Source organism: Piliocolobus tephrosceles, chromosome 5 (genome assembly GCF_002776525.5).
Source record: "Piliocolobus tephrosceles isolate RC106 chromosome 5, ASM277652v3, whole genome shotgun sequence".
Lineage (NCBI taxonomy): Eukaryota > Metazoa > Chordata > Mammalia > Primates > Cercopithecidae > Piliocolobus > Piliocolobus tephrosceles.
The window spans coordinates 28,472,183-28,492,312 of NC_045438.1; the positions used below are offsets into that span (position 1 = coordinate 28,472,183).

The 20,130-nt window shown below is 41.0% G+C and overlaps 1 protein-coding gene across 3 annotated transcripts in view; it reads right to left on the reverse strand.

The window, feature by feature from the left end:
• Positions 1 to 20,130, reverse strand: part of ARHGAP18 (Rho GTPase activating protein 18) — a 194,535-nt gene that overhangs the window by 125,811 nt on the left and 48,594 nt on the right. The window contains exon 1 of one of the 3 annotated variants that reach the window (XM_023230604.3): positions 12,210 to 12,420. The exons of the other annotated variants lie outside the window; for them this stretch is intronic. Within the exon in view, the coding sequence (XP_023086372.2) occupies positions 12,210 to 12,322 (113 nt within the window). The 5' untranslated portion in view covers positions 12,323 to 12,420. Of the gene's footprint in view, positions 1 to 12,209; positions 12,421 to 20,130 lie in introns of those variants that run through there. 3 annotated transcript variants of the gene reach the window in all.

Genomic DNA, 20,130 nt, shown 5'->3' on the forward strand with positions numbered 1-20,130 from the left:
TTTTTTTTTTTTTTTTTTTTTTTTTTTTTTTTTTTGGAGACGGAGGCTTGCTCTTTCGCCCAAGCTGGAGTGCAGTAACACGATCTTGGCTAACTGCAACCTCCGTTTCCTGGGTTCAAGCGATTCTCCTGCCTCAGCCACCCGAGTAGTGCGTACCACCACGTCCAGTTTTTTTTTTTTTTTTGAGACGAAGTTTTGCTCTTGTCACCCAAGCTGGAGTGCAATGGCACAATCTCAGCTCACTGCAACCTCTACCTAATGGGTTCAAGCAATTCTCCTGCCTCAGCCTCCCGAGTAAATGGGATTACAGGCATGTACCACCACGCCAGACTAATTTTTTTTATTTTTAGTAGAGACAGGGTTTCGCCATTTTGGCCAGGCTGGTCTTGAACCACTGACTTCAGATGACCCACCCTGCCTTGGCATCCCAGAGTGCTGGGATTACAGGCATGAGCCATGCACCCCGCCTAACGTCCAGCTAATTTCTCTATTTTTAGTAGAGACGGAGTTTCACCATATTGGCCAGGCTGGTCTTGAACTCCTGACCTTGCAATCCACCAGCCTCGGCCTCCCAAAGTGCTGGGATTTACAGGCATGAGCCACCACACCCAGCCAAAGCACTTCTTCTTACTTTACTAAATTAATTACATTATACAGCTATAATCTGATTCGTCTACAGTCACAAGAATGTATGTCATTTTTCACCTTCCTAAATATTCCCAAATCAATGACAAATGTAGACAAGTACATAATCCCTAACAGAAGACAGGCACATGTTTAGGAGACAAAGAAAGGCATATTTATTGGAGTATACAAAGCTCCCATGTGCCTGGGGAAGGACATTGTACTAAAGTAAGATAAAACTAGAAGCAGGAAAAAATCAGAACTTTTACTTCTCAGATCACAAAAGTCTGGAGAGGCAACAAAGAAACATTGAACAGAAACCCCCAACTTAGTTGAAGATTTTATTTGGGTTGGAAAAGTTTATTTCTAAACCTGTAGTTGGGAACTTTTCCTACAGTAATGGTGCTACAAATAAATGCTGTTTTAAGTTTTCTGGCTAGTAAAAAGAAATTAATCCATAATATGGTAGAATTATAGAATGAATATCTCCATAGAATTTAAATATCATGTTTATTTTTCCCCTATGAAAAATGGCTTCTAAATTTCTAATTGCATACAGCTCTATCCTCCCCTCCAGTTCATCCTTTCGCTAATTATGTCCACACCCACCAAAAAAGTCCCCAGTCTCTTAGAGGTGGAAGCAAAGCAGCCTGCTCTTATGAGCCTTTTGTAAGCAGGAACTACAGTGCTGATAAGAACTTGAAATGTAGGTGTAGGGAGAAACTGGAGAACTTACTAAGAGGACATAGTTTCCTAGCATACAGCCTGGAGCATGTAAGCAAGTTTATTATGTATTCTATAGATGAGGAGAAAAACAGTACAGTTTTCAAATTTTTGCATTAAATGGGAAGGAGATGGGGCACAGAGCTCAAGAAGGAGGTGAAGGGAACACATCCCCCAGATCTGTGCCACAGATATACATTCAGCTGAACTCTGCCCCATGAAACATCACTTCTTGGTTATGAGAACAGCCTAATCAAAAACAGCTGTTTTATATAAATAAATTTTAAGGGCACAAAAGTATAACAATTATTCTTTTCTCAAACACTTTAGCTATAACGATACATTGGTATTTTTACCTGCAAGTATTCATATAACCTAAAGTCAATTTGCTCTTTGAGGAACATGTGCAAATAACTTTTCCTTGCTCTACACTAGACGATTTTCCATCTTATTAAGTGTAACAAACACTCTGCAACTTTATAGCTACCCAAACTGAAGCATTAAAGCGATTCAAAACAGTCACCCGGGCCTAACAAGAGTTCCATACCTTTAAACACTTAAGGTCCTTTTTGGATATTAAATGTAGTATTAAAATAATATGAGCTATTTATATAACTTATCCCACTATTAGTTTTAAAATAAAGGCATTATACTGCATATGCATTAGAAGCAAACATTCATTTCCCAAATGACTTACAAATTAATCACAACGATGCTTCCCTATACGATTTCCAAGTTAATTCACCAACAGCTAACAGTTTGCCCTTTATCATCGTCGAATACATGTACTTTACGTCAAGCACTCATGTAAGTATGTTACATACGATGACTCAGTCAATCCTTAAAATAACTCTTGAGTTAGGTATTATTATTCCCATGTGCAGAAGGAAACAAAAAACTTGAGGCCCTGAAACATTAAATAACTAACCCAGAGTCATAAGCTACTACATGAAAGAAAGTAGGACTTCAACCCAGGCAGTCTAGCTCCAAAATCTGTGTGTGCAATCACTACGCCTCCTCCGACTCACTCGTTCATTCATTCAATCTTTTAGTAACTGCCTAAAGTGGACTAAGCACTTTGCCAAGGGTTAGGTATAAAGGAACACTCCTCCCTTAAAAAAAAAAAAAAAAAGACAGGCAAAGTTTCCACCCTCGATGAACTTACATCTGAGTATATAACGAAAAGTAAAATTCAAATTAAACTCAAAAGTTTAGTATGACAACTCTGGTTAAGTGAAATGAAGTGAAATGCCTGGGGAAATTGTAAGATACTGTATGGAAAAGGATTTAGTAATAATGTTCGTTTGTATAATTTTTTAACTTTCTCAAACGCTACACATTTGATCTTTATGATTAACTTTGTGAAGCAGGCAGGACATCATTACACGATATGATTTCATAAATGAGGAAACAGATAAATGTGTTATGTCCTAAATATCTTAGCAAAGATGCCGCATCCTTTGTCCAGGAATCTCCCTATCCACAGACTCTGCTTTTCTAAAAAGATCCGGAACAAGCCAAATCATAAGCTGCCTGGGGATGTACTATGGCCTGTTCACAAAGATTAACTGGACAAACCTGATCTCCTTTTAAAAATGTGAAATTGGCCGGGCGCGGTGGCTCAAGCCTGTAATCCCAGCACTTTGGGAGGCCGAGGCGGGCGGATCACGAGGTCAGGAGATCGAGACCATCCTGGCTAACATGGTGAAACCCCGTCTCTAGTAAAAACTACAAAAAACTAGCCGGGCGAGGTGGCGGGCTCCTCTAGTTCCAGCTACTGGGGAGGCTGAGGCAGGAGAATGGCGTAAACCCGGGAGGCGGAGCTTGCAGTGAGCTGAGATCCGGCCACTGCACTCCAGCCCGGGCCACAGAGCCAGACTCCGTCTCAAAAAAAAAAAAAAATGAAATTAAGGCTGGGCACGGTGGCTGATGCCTGTAATCTCTGCACTTTGAGAGGCCGAGGCAGGCAGATCGAGAGGTCAGGAGTTCAAGACCAGCCTGACTAACATGGTGAAACCCCATCTCTACTAAAAATACAAAAATTAGCCAGGCGTAGTGGCGGGTGCCTGTAATCTCAGCTACTCAGGAGGCTGAGGCAGGAGAATCACTTGAACCCGGGAGGCGGAGGTTGCAGTGAGCGGAGATCGTGCCACTGCACTCCAGCCTGGACAACACAGTGAGACTCCGTCTTAAAAAAAAAAAAAAAAGCGAAATTAGGAAATAAAGAGATGGGTCAGTTAGCTATGAAATGTAAGATGACTCAGGAGGTAACCAGGCTGGGCATCCATCAGGAGCCAAAAGCTCAAGCTGAAATGATGAGATTAGAAAACCAGTGGTTAGAAAAGGATCGAGAGTCTCCAAGAGAGCAGAAATGCCACGAGTGTCCACACACGACCAGTTGCTGAGGGAAGAAGAGATGCCTCCTTTTCCTATGACCCAGATCCCTGTAATAAACCTCATTTCCCATAAGGAAACCTCAGTGTTCTTTACAGCCAAAAAGCTTCTACCAAATGCATACGAAAAGGAGATGAAGTGCCATACTCTTTTTCAACACAGAAATTCAGATACTTAGTGGACTTGAGTATGGGAAAAAATCACATGTAGTAACTGGTCACACAGGTCTCCATGGTTTCTGTTTATTTCTTGCAAAAAAAGGATAAACCTGGCCAGCTCACAGAAACAAACATGGAAGTCAAAAGAATGTGCCTTCAGAAAGATCTAGACATCCCTTCTGCTCCTCCTGCCCTAATCCATGCCCAATACCCTGACCCATCCCCACTCTCCTCAAATAATGAGATGTCTTATTCTGTATCCCTTTTTAATCAAAAGAAAATAAAAAGCCCATTAAATATCAACTAAATAAAACATTTAGAACAAACCATCTTTCTCAAAGTAGTCGTATGAAATGAAAGGGTGGGCATAGGACAGAGGGCACCTAGAGCAGAGTTCAGGAGAGGACTGTTGTCATACCTGGTCTAGCAACCCCAAACCTACGGGGTGATCCATCCTGTTAACGACTCCCACTGAGACCCACCACCTACGGGCCTCATCACAGTGACACCACTACGACGATGAGCCAGCCTTCTCAGGGCTTTTGGACAGAGCAGAATCAAGAAGAGGCAGCAGGGCTGAGCACAGTGGCTCAGAGCTGTAATCCCAGCACTTTAGGAGGCCTAGGCGGGCGGATCACCTGAGGTCAGGAGTTCGAGACCAGCCTGGCCACCATGGCAAAACCTTGTCTCTAATAAAAATACAAAAATTAGACAGGTGTGGTGGCACGTGCCTGTAATCCCAGCAACTCAGGAAGCTGAGGCAGGAGAATCGCTTCAACCCAGGAGACAGAGGTTGCAGTGAGCCAAGATTGCGCCATGCACTCCAGCCTGGCAACAGAGCGAGATTCCATCTCCAAAACAAACAGAAGAAGAAGAAGAGGAAGGAGGAAGAAGAGGAGGCAGGAGGAAGAAGACAGCCACAGGGCATGGACCTTACAGATTCATGAGCAAGGAGTAGAGAGGGAACTGACCCTGTGGCCAGGGGCAGTCTTCGCCTCTAGGATGCTGGGTTCTCTTTCTAATATGAGACAGATGTTTACAGCCAGCAGGGAATTAAAAAAGAAGAGTGAAACAGATAATTTGTTCTGGCAATAGGTCCAATTATCAAAAGTGATTTAAGCCTAACACCCATGCAGTCCAGTGGCAATCACGTGCATCATTAAATGCATCAATTGTTATGAGTCTTTATTGCTTCAACACTTGTAGAAGTATGATAAATACTAATAGAACTCAAAATATTAGGAAATTCATAAAATATGAGAGCAAGCCCCCCTTAGAAGAGACAAGGGAGCACAGTGCAATTGTACAATGCACAAGTAATAAATGTGCCGTGGACAACAAGGCAAATGTTCAGCAAGTTTCTCTAGGAGGGGGTGGGTGGGGATGGTTCTGATAATTTCTAAATCCTTATATTTGAAAGGCATAAACTTAATTAAAAGTTCTATGAAGATATTATAACTTTAATAGGCCCACAAAAACCACAGGTCTTGTCAATGAGAGGAATCAAAAGGCAAATATCACATGTCTGTGAATGAACATAAGACCTCCCCATTTGGACACTGGGTGCAACCTCTAACAATTCAAGAAGAAACTATGGTTAGGGCTTTTAAACTACAGTGAAGAAAATGTCTTTACAAAGGACCCTTATGTCACGAAATTGAAGAATAGATTGATCCAGAAAACAATTATCCCCATGGACAGGTTTAAATCCATTTAGTCACTAAATTATGTGAAATTAGAATGAGGAAATACGCTTTAGAAGCTAAGGTTAGAAAAAATAAAATTTACATATTACATAATTGCATTATAAAAACTTATTACCATTCCTTTTCTCCAACAACAACAACAACAAAAATATATATATATATATACACACACACCATCAGGTAATATACAAATTCAGAATGCGGAAACTTTTTTAATGGCATACTACATAGGTTTTTAAAATCCTGTGAAGATTCGTGTAAAAACACTGAACTAATCAAGATAGCCAGCCATGTTCCTCTTTTAATGTTTATCTCAAAAAGATGTTTCTCAAAACTGAGCTTCAGGCCAGGCATGATGGCTCACACCTATAATCCTAGCACTTTAGGAGGACGACGCAGGCAGATCACTTGAGGTCAGGAGTTCAAGACCAGCCTGGCCAACATGGTGAAATCCCATCTTCACTAAAAATACAAAAATTAGCCAGGCATGGAAGCAGGCACCTGTAATCCCAGCTACTGGGGAGCCTGAGGCACGAAAATCGCTTGAACCTGGGAGGTGGAGGCTGCAATGTGCCAAGATCACCCATTGCACTCCAACCTAGGTGACACAGCGAGACTCAGTATTGGAAACAAACAAACAAACAAAAAACTGAGCTTCATGTCTTGCTCAATTTGCCCCAGCCCCCTTATACCCCTCTGCAAGTCTTCCCTATCTAAATTAATGATCACTTTAACATTACAAGTTTCTTAGGGCAAAAACCTTGCAACAATCTTCAGGTATTCTCATTTGTCCATCTCCTACAGGCTCTAACGTCAAAAGACTCCGCTGCTCACCCCATTAATTACTAAAACAACTGAAACCCTGGCCCAAACCACCATCACCTTAACCTCTTGAGCAGTACCACTGCTTCTACACTCTATAATCAATATAACAGCCACAGGGACCTTTTAAATGTGCTCTCTTCCTCCACTGCTCAAAACCCACTCCCTCAACGGCTTCCCATCTTTCTTTCAGCAAAAACCCAAGTCTTCAAATGTTCTATAAGGTTATCAACTCACACCTTGCTTTCTTCTTCCTCCCTCTTCCTTACCCTGACCCCTGCAGCCATGTCAGGCTCTTTGCTCTCTGGGTACTTGGTTTCAGACTTACTCTATCTAGGCTTAAGGCTTCTACACTCCCTACCCACTACCTGCCTTAAAAGCTCTTCTTCTTCTGATTTTTGCCCCCAGATATTTGGGGCTCACCTGTCACCTGCTCAGGTCTTTTTTACCTCCAGGCTACCCTCCCTGCACCCAGGTGTTTGTCTGGTTTATTTCCCCCCATTACAACCCCAGTATTTAAACAACTGCCTGATACACAGTAAGAGAGAGCTCTTATATGTGGAATGACTGAATGATTATGCTTGCAGAACCAAGGAATGGGTGAGACATGAACAAGTCAAGAACTGAGATAAGCTGATAAAGATGATAGCCCTCTTAACATTTGGTATGCTGGGCAGCAGTCGTTTTAAGAAGAGGAAGAAAGACAGGAGTGAGTCCAGCTGCCAAAAGAGGATCCACCCACATTCTATCTTGCCATAGAGTCAATATTTGCAGACCTCAATGCCCATCAATACCCCCAAGAAAGGCCTAGTATAGGCAATTATTACAAGTTCAAATCATAAATGGTGCTATGGATCAAGAAAATATTTCCAAGGTCTTTCAAACTTCAAAGGCCTAAACTTTTACCTTAGGGTTCATTCTCAAATACGTCATTTTTTAAGCATATGGATCATGCCCAGGTTTCTTAACACATAACAAAATGATAGTCAGAAAAATGCTTCTGAAACAAGGGAGAATATTCCATATCCTGCAAAACTCAATCCTTTCTTTCCTTTTCTTTACCTAGTATTAAAGAAAAAGCAGCTAGCTACAAACCAGACACTCTTCTATGGGCTTGACAGAGTTCATCCCACTCAGCTGTCTTAATGAGGTGAGTAATATTATGAAGTTCAATTTATAGGTAGAGAGATAACTCCTCCAAGGTCACACTGCTAATGAATGAGAGAGTTGGGATGTGACCCCAGACAGGTTGGCCCCAGAGTCCAGGGTTTCTGGGTTTATGTCACCCCTGTGTAGTGCCTCTTGGTTCTGCCTACCCAATACCAACGGCAAGTTAGGTCAACAAGACCTTACGTGATGAAATGCCATACATTTATTCAGAGAAGGCATAAAAATATCTCACTTATCAGTCCATTTAGGTAGCTAAGGAGTTAAAAGGCCCAATAAAAAAGGTTGATGTTCATATTAAAATATTAGCAAAAAATATACAAAGTAAACAACCATTTCTCTTAAAACGGGAAAGTCAAAGGAGAACAGTAAGAAGAGACAAAATGCAATATTCTTTGAAAAAATTCTTTTCTAAAGTAAATATTAAGAAGCCTGCTTGAAAAACAAGTAAACAAACTCTTATAAATATAGCTACTCATAAAAAAGTGGTTTCCTTTGGAAACATTCAACTGTGTACAAGTCAGCCATAACAACTAATGTTAACATATTTCTTCAAATCCTCATGTTTTGATGAGGAAATGTACAAAAGAAAAACAGAACTCTATAAAGGGAGAGGCTGTAACCAGGAGTGGGAGGAATTCCTTAATCTGACATTCAATGAATGTTTTCTGATAAAGAGGGCTAATGGAATGGAGAAAATTTTAGCTAACAAATTACTTCCAAAAATATTAATTCCCTACTATCCCAGCTTTTCAAAAGACCAAATGGTAATAAAAAAGGACTTGGAGCCGGGTGCAGTGGCTCATGCCTGTAGTCTCAGCACTTTGGGAGGACAAGGTGAGCAGATCATCTGAGGTCAGGAGTTCGAGACCAGCCTGGTCAACATGGTGAAACTCCGTCTCTACTAAAAATACAAAAATTAGCCAGGAGTGGTGGCACTTGCCTGTAATCCCAGCAGCTTGGGAGGCTGAAGCTGAAGCAGATTTGAACCTGGGAGACGGAGGTTGCAGTGAGCCCAGATCACGCCACTGCATTCTACCCTGGGTGACACAGTGAGACTCTGTCTCAAAAAAAAAAAAAAAAAAGACTTGGTATGGCTAGGCTAAAACTCAAACACTTTCAGGCTGGGCAGAGTGACTCATGCCTGAAATCCTAGCACTTTGGGAGGCCAAGGCAGGCAGATCACCTGAAGTCGAGAGTTCGAGATCAGCCTGACCAACATGGAGAAACCCCGACTCTACTTAAAAAAAAAACACACAAAATTAGCACTCAATACTTTCTTTCCTTTTGCCTAGTATTAAAGAAAAAGCAGCTAGCTACAAACCAGACACTCTTCTATGGGCTTGACAGAGTTCATCCCACTCAGCTGTCTTAATGAGGTGAGTAATATTATGAAGTTCAATTTATAGGTAGGGAGATAACTCCTCCAAGGTCACACTGCTAATGAATGAGAGAGTTGGGATGTGACCCCAGACAAGTTGGCCCCAGAGTCCAGGGTTTCTGGGTTTATGTCACCCCTGTGTAGTGCCTCTTGGTTCTGCCTACCCAATACCAATGGCAAGTTGGGTCAATAAGACCTTACGTGATGAATGCCATACATTTATTCAGAGAAGGCATAAAAATATCTCACTCATCAGTCCATTTAGGTAGCTAAAGAGTTAGGTAGCTACAGGTGCATGCCTGTAGTCCCAGCTACTCTGGAGGCTGAGGCAGGAGAATAGCTTGAACCTGGGAGGCAGAGGTTGCGGTGAGCCAAGATCGCGCCATTGTGCTCCAGCCTGGGCAACAAGAGCAAAACTCCATCTCAAATAAAAGAAAAAGAAACACTTTTCAATAAATACACTAAGTCATATACATATGTATAAATGGCATTATAAAGGCATGAATTCTTCTCATGAAACTAAATATTGGATTAAATATTTCAAAGAACATATTATTTACAGACAAAATATTGTGATAAGAAAAGTTATACTTCCATGCTCTCTCCTATAACTTTTAAATGGGTAGGAGGAAATGCAGAATTTAATTTAGCTTTTATTTTTATTTTATTTATTATTATTTTTCTTCGAGACAGGGTCTCGCTCCCTCACCCCGGCTGGAGTGCAGTGGCGTGATCTCGGCTCACTGCAATCTCTGCCCCCACAGCCTCAAGTGATCCTCCCACCTCAGCCTCCTCAGCAGCTGGGACCACAGGCATGTGCTACCATGCCTAGTTTGTGTGTGTGTGTGTGTGTGTTTTTTTTTTTTTTTTTTTTTGGTAGAGAATTGGGGGGGTCTTTTTTTTGCCCAGGTTGGTCTCTAACTCCTGAGCTCAAGCAATCCACCCACCTCAGCTTCCTAATGTGCTGAGACGGCAAGTGTGAGCCATCACACCCAGCCTAATGTAGCCTCTTTTTAAGAGTTTTGTTTTGTTTTTACTTTTTGGAGAACTTCTTTAAATAGGCACCGACCATCAACCTTGCACCTTGGAGCAGCTTCCCAGTGCTTAAAACATCACCTGACCAACCCAGCCAAAGCCAAAGTCTAGTTCACCCGCACCCCAAACCACCATCACCATTCTTAGGTAGTCACCACGGACCCCATCCCACCTTCAAATCCTCCTTCCTTCCATCCATCCCCTCCCCCATATCAATTACAGTATCTCAATTCTTCCAGGATAAACAGGGCAGTCTCTCAAAACAACAACAAGTTTATCTGATTCGTTACCCCTTCCTTAAGGGTAAAAGCCAGTGAAGACTAGCCCTCCTCCCTCCTTCCTCCTTCCTCCCTGCCCAGAAACCAGGCTCCCATCTTCTCCGGTCAGTATCAGTAATGATCCCTAAAACTAATTCAGTGGTGGGAAGCTGGGTCTGGTATGGGCAGGCTACATGGCAGCCAGCAAAGAAGCCCACCTGGAGCTGTGGCCCTACACAGGGCACCTGCTGGGTGGGCAGCTGCCCACCCTGCCACCTTAGTGCCTCTTGGTTCTGCTTCAGCCTAGGCAGAGAATGGTCTGATCCTCTCTTGTTCTCTCAACCCACTCAAGTATGGGCCACCCACACTGCAAATACAGAATAATGAGTATCCAGAACTGGAGATGCAGCCCCAGACAAAGGCCTAGAACTTCAGACCTTCCAAAAACTTAACTAATCCCTGGGGTTTGGGTCCTATGTGAAAATGAGAGGTTTGGACTCACAGTCCTTAAGGTCCTTTCCATTCTCACAATCAAGATCCAAGATTCTGCTCATATCCTTAGGCCATCCCAGCCTAAAGTCATTGGAGAATGTCCTGTGCTTGTATAATTTTGGCAATGTTGACTGCATGTGGAATCCAAGTTATGGTTGGGTATGGGGTTGGTGTTGCAGGCTGCTTAATGCTTAACAATTACTAATACATTACAGAAAAATGGATGAAAACACTTCAAGATCTCTTGATTTAATGATTTAACATTAAGTCATTTAAAATGATGGACAATGAAATGGTAACACAGCTAAGGCACAAGCAGCAAATCTTTTTCATCTTTGGAAATGAATTCATTCAATGAAATACATATTGTGGATGCTATGTGAGAAACAGTTCCGGTCAGCTGGGAGTCTAACATCAAGTATTACAGCCATTCCTTTGATTTTTCTCCCTCCCTCATATTTGGGGATTTTAAAACAAATGAAAGGCAGCATTATTTCAGCTTAAGGCACAGGCATAAGTCACATAAGAACAAAGAAGGTTTTATTATCACATTAAGCATTGAGGAGGAAATGTGCTTATTGATAACTAATTTAGTGTTCTAGGCTATTAGGTTAGTATTTGCTTCTTGCAATCTTCTAGGCCAATATTTATGATTTATATCTTGATAGAGGTAAAAATGTTCAGCTAGTGAGAAGGTCATTAAGGAGAGAAAAAAAAAAGCTCTTAGAAAACGGAACAAGAACAAAGTACACAGACAGGGAGAAAGGTACCCTTTGTGCCTCAGTGGTCTATAGAACACTTGCCCTCTCTGCCTATAAAGTGATTTAACATTAACCACATTTCACTCCAGCAGCAGAGTGCTATCTCCTGACAAAAACTCCTTTTTGAAAGCCTGGGGGAAAAAAAATCCACATACACAAAAGAATGTGAAACATATTGCCACAGGCCAGTGTCTTGGGCTTTTTGCCTAAGAGATTTGCTTTCAACAAAGAGAGGGGGTAAAAAAACACTCTAACAACAACAGCTTGTACAGTACAGTGAACAGCCTCCCTGCTTTTTGGCAGACTTTCCCAGCGAACAGTTCCAGTGGCAGTGCCTTCAGCCCATTCAAGAATTCCATGTCATAGGAAAGGAAGTGTTTCAGATACACCTATTTGATCTTTCAGCATGTGCAAATGCACCTGCTAAACACCTAGTCTGACAGCCCATACAGTCCTCTCCCCAGTTCCTTCTTGTCCGTCTTCACCAGTAATCATATGGGTTATTTCACACTTGGACTAGGTGAGATGAAAAGTACATAAAAATCACGCCAAACGTTGCTACTGCTGCTGCATGAGCTTAGGTTCGACGTGCAGATGGAATTGCCTTCTCCCCACGCCAACTTCCCTGTCACTTTTTCCCTGGAGCAGGTAAGAGGGTTTGGTTTTGTTTTCAGCTTCCAAAGGCTTACCTCGAGGTGGCTTCCTCCCCTCCCTTTGCATGGCTGTCCCCCACGGCCTGGTCCTTGCCGCTGGGGTGGTAGGCTGTTAGCACCACTCCCCGGGAACTGGAGAGCCAGTTCATGGTGAGAGAAGGGGCATAATTTCTGCGATCCTGACCCAGAGAAGGGGAAAGAAGTTCCTGTCTCGCCTGGCAACTCGCTCATTAGCATTGGCCAGCTCCTCCCCGCAGGCTGGTGATTCGCACGGGGAGGGGCGGGGTCTGTCCAGGGAAGGGCTTCCTGCCTCTCCAATTAGAAGCTGCAACTCACAGCATTGTTTAAACTCTGGGCAATTGCACTCTGGGCGGCTTTGGTTAAAGGAGGCGAAGGGTGGAAGCGACGGGTTGCACCTACCCCCAAGTTAGTCTGATCAGATTAAACTGCCAGAATGTATATTCAACTCAAAACTGTAACTACATGCTGTCTTGCTTAGGAAGCCATGAGTTACTACCGAGCCTTTTTTTCTCCCTCCCCAATTCCTCTATCTGATAATTTCTGCTACTTAATGTAACATGAGTTAAAGGCATTTCTTAATCCCTTCATGTTCTGCGTTAAAAACACAGTAAAAAACAACGAACCTGTGGCAAAACTGTGCAATCCAGACGACGAGAAAGGCTTGATCCTTGTGCCCAGCTGAAAATGCCCTCATAAAAATTATTGTGTGTCCTGGAATGTCGTCCTCTTTCACATAAACCCAATCTCAAATACACATCTTATCAAAATATTTTTCAGTACCAAAAAGGGATAGACCTACCAATGCTCTGTTAAGTGTTATTGCTGAGAACAAAAGAAGTCCCTGCCGTTTGTTGAGCACCTACTATATGCCAAGCTCTCATGGACGGGTGTTTCACATGTATTATCTCATTCCATTCAATTCTCTCTCTCTCACACACACACACACACCCTACAAGATAGGTATCACTATCATCTCTGTTATACATAACACAAGGAAAGTAAGGCTGAGGGACGAGTGAAGTAACTTCACTAAGAGAACACAGTTGCTAGTGCCAGAATTCTAGGCTACATTCCTTTTTTTTTTTTTTTTTTTTTAATCACCAGTATGCTGTTCTTTGTTTTGCAGATTAAGAAACAAGTTCAAAAGTTATCATAAACACAAAAGACAACTCTGTTCTTTCTCTCCATACCCCCTCCAAAAAACCAAAAAATCACATTTTTAGTTTGTTTTTGAATCAGGGTCTCACTCTGTCACCCAGGCTGGAGTACAGCGGTGATCATAACTCACTGCAGCCTCAACCTCCCGGGGTCAAGAAATCCTCCAGCCTCAGCCTGCCGAATAGCTAGGACCACAGGCATGCACTTCCACGCCCAGCTAATTTTTTATGCTTTGTGGAGAGGGGGGGATCTCACTGTGTTGCCTAGGCTGGTCTTGAACTCCTGGGCTCAAGCAATCCTCTTGATTCAGGCTCTCAAAGTATTGAGATTACAGGCATGAGCCACTACGCCCAGCTTCTACTCTCTTTGACATACCCAGTAGTCTGAAGTTTTTTTAGATTTTTATGATTCATCCAACTATCTAGAATTCCCCGTGAACAAGCTTTCAATTCCATCATTACATAAACTTATTGCTTATACCTTTTCATTGTTTAAAACAGTCATGAAAAATAACTTCTTCCTCCTTACATACTCTAGAAGTATCTGAAATTTATTTTTGAATCCTCTTATAATTTACAAAAGTCTTCCTTAAAAAGAATGTATATCTTCCTCCTTCCCCACTGCACAGCTGCTCAGCCTTCCCATTTCCACTTCCACAGGACTTTACTTGCTGTCTCCTTTTCATCCGCATGACCTCAACCACCTCTAGATCCTATAATGCAGTCTTAGCTCCAATCTTACAACAGCCCTTTTAGCTCATCTCCTTGTCACCTCCTTTAAATTGCTTTGACATTATGATCACACCCTGGCATAGCCCTCATGATCCCTCTCCTTGCTTAAAAACCTTCATTGGCTCCCTACTGCTAAGAGAGCCAGTTCCAGGCTTTTGAGCAGATCACTGGGCATTCCTGCTACCTTATTCATACAAGTCTTTCCATCTGCTAGACACAATCTTTTCAGGTCCCACCATCACTCCTTTCTCTTCATCTGACAGCTAACTTAAATTGTATACCTACTGAGCCTTCAGTAAACACTGAATGGAGGAAAAACTGAATGAATTGAAAGTATCCTTTAAAACTCTACTAAATATATATATATATATCTACTAAATTAATATATATCTACTAAATTTATATATACACACACACACATATATATATATATATATATTTTTTTTTTTTGAGACAGAGTTTTGCTCTTATTGCCCAGGCTGGAGTGCAATGGCTTGATCTTGGCTCACCACAATCTCCATCTCCCAGGTTCAAGCGATTCTCCTGCCTCAGCCTCCCGAGTAGCTGTGATTACAGGCACCTCCCACGATGCCGGCTAATTTTGTATTTTTAGTAGACAGTGGGTTTCTCCATGTTGGTCAGGCTGGTCTTGAACTCCGGACCTCAGGTGATCCGCCAACCTCGGCCTCCCAAAGTGCTGGGATTACAGGCGTGAGCCACCGTGCCCAGCCAACTCTACTAAATTTTTATATTAAAATTGGTAATATTAGATAAGTGGTTCCCATGCACATACCAGTACTAACCTATGATGAAATGTTTACCAGTTCAGGCAAAACGAAAAGTATAGAGAGAGGGAGGCAAAAATTAAAGTAAATTAGAAAAAAAAATGTGTTTGTCTTTTTAATGTCCTTACATGGAAAAAACGTTAATACCCAGCTTATCCACCCCCACCCCGTTTTTTATGTAGCTACTCTGAAATGCAAACATATGGGAATCACTATCTTACACAATTACTGATGGCAATCACTACTTTATCATTTGGAAATTCTTTTCTGTTCCCCTCCACCCTTTTTCCTCCCCTTACTTCCCTCTACCTCCCTTTTTATTATCTTCCTTTTTTTCTATTTCTCCTTTTTCCTTTGCTATGTCTTTAGCCTGTCAATGTCATCCATGCCCATTGACAGACATGGGCTCTGCGCCTCTCACGTGACAGTCTGCGATGAAGATTTTGTCCAGTCATAGCCAAAACAATTATTTAGTTATATTTTTGCCTAATTATGGTCTTTTCACTTGTTTAATAACAAATCACAATGTACAGGTTGAAATGTAATTATTTTACAAGGTCAAAATAATATTTGAGTTTGCAATAACCGGTTTTTAATTTCTGTGCGGCAAAAAACCAAATGTGATACAAATTGATTTACATAGCTTAGTACAGAAAATTTGAATCCTTCTAATTTAGCTCTCAAATGTCTGAAAATCCTCTGAGTTTCTTCTCCTTTCCTCCCAGCAAGCTCTGTTGCTACTGGTCTAAGGGTATTGCCTGTCACAGGCAGAAAACTGGTAGGACTGTGGCCTGGTGTGCATAGCCTCAGATACATGCTCGAGTAGATTAAAAATGGTTTTCAGAATTTTCCTTTGTCATCAAGGAAGCAAACCTAACTACCAGTATGGTCCCTTAAAAAGCTGTTCTTTCTTGGGAGGCTGAGGTAGTGGATCACCTGAGGTCAGGAGTTCAGGACCAGCCTGGCCAATATGGGGAAACCCCGTCTCTACTTAAAAATACAAAAATTAGCCAGGCGGTGTGGTGGTGGGCACCTGTAATCCCAGCTACTCAGGAGGCTGAGACAGGAGAATTGCTTGAACCCAGGAGGCGGAGGTTGTGGTGAGCCGAGATCACACTACTACTGCACTCCAGCCTGGGTGACAACACAAGACTCAGTCTAAAAAAAAAAAAAAGAAAAAGAAAATCTGTTCTTATTTCACACTGTAAACTGTACTAAGGTTTAGCTCACATCCATCCCTTATACCATTATCGCTCTTTTGCAGAGACAAATATTATGAAAAAAAAAAAACACTTTTTTACTCCTTTCCGCAACCATTTTAAACACACACTAAGAACCTCACGACCTTGAAGATGTTAATATTCCGAGCTATTGAGTGCGTGCCAAACACTTTCCTGTTATGAAACATCTTACAAAGCAATTAACAACATCAAGACAGTTTAAACTTTCATTTCATTCATTCTCTTTAAATGGGGAGTACTAGATGACACAGGAAGGGAAAAGGAAGCGGTAATTTATGTACTCAAGTAGGTTGTTAAAAATAGGGTGAAGATGGTACTGCAGTCTCTGACATTTGACACCCATGTTCAAAAACAATGAAAAAATTTTTCTTCAGTTCAGTGCTAGTGGTAGCAAAGAGTTTATTAGCTGGTTTTTATCTGTTGATTTAGGACCCTATTTAGTAATGTGGAATTGTATTAGAAGAATGTCATGCAATGGAATCAACATATAATTTATCAAATTTTTCCTCAATTGGTCTAGTTCTCTTAAAGAATTAACGAAGGAGAATATGTACACACAATCTCTATATGATGATGAAAATCTTCATAGAGACAAAAGCCATATGAAAATGACCTTTCAAATGGTAAAATTAAATCCAATTTTCAATATTATTACAAGAACTTGAATAAATTAATCAACTGTAAAGTTAAACTTTCACGTAGGTGGTAAAGGCTAGACGTATGAAGTAGCATTGACTAATGAAGAGGAAGGGTTCTTAACATCCCTTACCTCATGTTTTATCAGGACCTCGTAGGAATAGTTCTTATCAGCTTACAAAGTTAGCTACCTCTGTTAGGGTACTATAACTGAAAATTATTCCTACAGAATCTCAAACTATTTCCTTGGGAATTACACTCATTGTTATTAATTCTGCCTCTGGAATAACAAGAAATAACCTTTTTCCCTTTCTCTGGACAGCTCTAAAAATGTCTACATTATTCTCAAAGCTATTTTCTTAACTGCTCCTCCTGGGAGAAAATACTAGCCATGCTTGGGATAATTTGTAACTGCTATTGCCAGAGGTTAATTTAGGCTTTTCGGCAATCATTTAGAAAACATGTTTCTTACAAATAGTTTATTACCAATACATAACAATAGCTAATATTGAGTCCTTACTCTTCGCTAGACATGGTACACATAGTCTATCATTTAATCATCACAAGCACCACCAGGGACAGAAACTGGAATTATGCTCACTTTAGAGATGAGGAATTTGAGGTCATCTGGTTCGTAGGTGGCAGAAGCAGGACATGTAAACCTGGGTTTATGTGACCTCGGAGCCTGAGCTCTGAAGCATTATAAAGGTTACAGCAGTCCTAGAGTTGATATCATTTTATTTCTGAAAAGAATCATAAGAATAACAAAGTTAAATAATCTACAGCAAACCTAAGGTCCTTAATCAAATGGAATATTGATATAAATGCAATGCTATGGAGATTTACACTCAATTCTTTTCTAGTACTTTGAAACTTGTTTTTTATGTCAAATTATTGGGGTAGTGTGGCATAATATATATACTAGTCTAAAAGGTCATCATCATTATGCCATCATATCTAAAATGGTTTCCACTGACAGAAGTGAAAAAAGGTACTCTGATCATTACGATTACGAATTTTTTTCTTAACAAAGCAGATTAGATGTGCGGAACCCAAAGCTTATAGAATTTGTTAGCTATGGAGCCTTAGATAAGGCCTTATGCAAGAGCCAGACTCTGAAGATTCAATTTCATTTAACTTCATGAGAAATTTGCCCTTCATATCAAAACTAGCCTAAGCTGGAAATTATCCAAGAAAAAGTGCCATGCCCCTAACTTTTCTTTTGGTTTTCTCTTCATTGACAACTAGAATGGAGACATATGTTGCAAACGCTTGCAACTAGAAGTATGAAGATGAAGTATATTCTGGAGGCTAATACATACTAGAAAAGTAGAATTTTGTTTATGAATATAAGATTCGATTTTAAAAGTCTACAATTGTATCAATATTAGATTTGCCAAAAACAAAAATCCTTGTCCTGCAGTAGATTACAAAGGTTGCTTATCCCCTTGTTATGTAAAAGCAGCCACTGTGAGTGGGGAAGAATGGTGAAGCTGCAGATCTAAGGAAAGGGATGAACTGATTCATGACTTGGAGAAGAAAAATGGAAGCCATGTTTCCTTCTTTTTTTTTTTTTAAAACAGAGTCTCGCTCTGTTGCCCAGGCTGGAGTGCAGTGGTGCAATCTAGGCTCACTGCAACCTCTGCCTCCTAGGTTCAAGTGATGCTCCTGCCTCAGCCTCCCGAGTAGCTGGGACTACAGGCATGTGCCACCACGCCCGGCTAATTTTGTATTTTTAGTAGAAACAGGGTTTCGTTGTGTTGGCCAGGTTGTTCTCAAACTCCTGACCTCAGGTAATCCAGCTGCCTCAATCTCCCAAAGTGCTGGGATTACAGGCGTGAGCCACTGCACCCGGCCTTTTTTATTAATGGGGGTTATCTACTCTAAAATGAAGGCAGTTCTTCCAATGTGTTAAAGTAGTCCCTGGAGTATTCTTTTTTTTTTTTTAAACGAAATAGTTGATAAAACTGCACAAATGTCATTACATAATAATTTCTATATTCTGAGCCCATTGGGGAATTTTCAGTCCTAGAAATGTCATCAAAAATGGTGAAGCTTTCTGCTTCCTTTCTTGAAGGTAGAGGGAAAGAAATGGTGAAGCAAAGTTTTTCTGGAAAACAGGAATCCCAGTACCCTACTTAGAAATGAAACATCTTAAATGTTCACTAGTGTACTTGCTTTTCTAGTGAAGAGATTAGATTCATATATCATCATGGATCATTGCCCTCTACAAGTGCACGAATTAGTAGCAAGAACAACTATTTTAGGGCCATGTAAGTTATCAATATCATCAGAACTGGGCCTTAATTACTAACATCTTCAAATGGGGTATTAAGAAACAATAGAAAAATGTTACTATTCTCTCTTATGACAAAGCTTCATTAGTTTTCTAGAGTATGTCTAGATATATGTGACTATTTCACAGAAAAGGTTTAGTTTTAAAGAGAAAAGGAAAATACACCCTCGAGATAACTTCAAAGAGGAATTTAATGGGCATGGGAGGTAGCTTATTTAATAGTAATTTTTTCTGGTCAATTTCATTGTTAAAGACTCAGAACATGCAGAGTTGTTTTACACGAGCAGCCACTGTGTCAGCAGAGATTGGAAACAAATACTAGCCAAGATTTTTTTAATGCCAGAATTGAATGCTGGCACAGAAAGGGACAACTTCTTAGTGTCTCTGCAAGCAAAAATCTCCAGAAGGTGAATATAACTTTTTTCCAAATTTGCTTTTACTCAAACAGGAGAGTAACAATTCTTGGCCTCCTGACATCACTTCAACTCAGGACCTTGGGAAGATTCTAGATGAGTCAGCCTCGATCTGTGTCTAGCAGAGCAAGTTACACAAATTTTTTTTTTTTGACACAGGATCTCACTCTTGTCACCAAGCTGGAGTGCAGTGGCACAATAACAGCTGATTGTAACCTTGAACTCCTGGGTTCAAGTGATCCTCCCACTTCGGCCTCCTGAATAGCTGGCACTGCAGACATGTGCCACCACGCCCATCTAATTTTTATTTTTTTGAAGACAGGGCCTCTCCCGTTACTCAGGCTGGTCTTGAACTCCTGGGCTCAAGTGATTCTCCTGCCTCAGCCTCCCTGAGTAGCTAGGATTTCAGGCAGAAACAACCATATCCAGCAGGTTATATGAATTCTAATTTCCTCTGCTACTACAGACCTCTAGGAACCAAGGTTTTCAGGAATTATTGTTAGCAAAATGAAAGTAAAATAAATTACATATTAAAAAAAATATAGCCAGGTGTAGTGGCTCACTCTTGTAATCCCAGCACTTTGGGAGGCCAAGGCAGGAGGAATGTTTTGAGCTCAGGAGTTTGAGAGCAGCCTGGACAACATAGCAAGACCTTGTCTCATTTTTTGCAGAGACA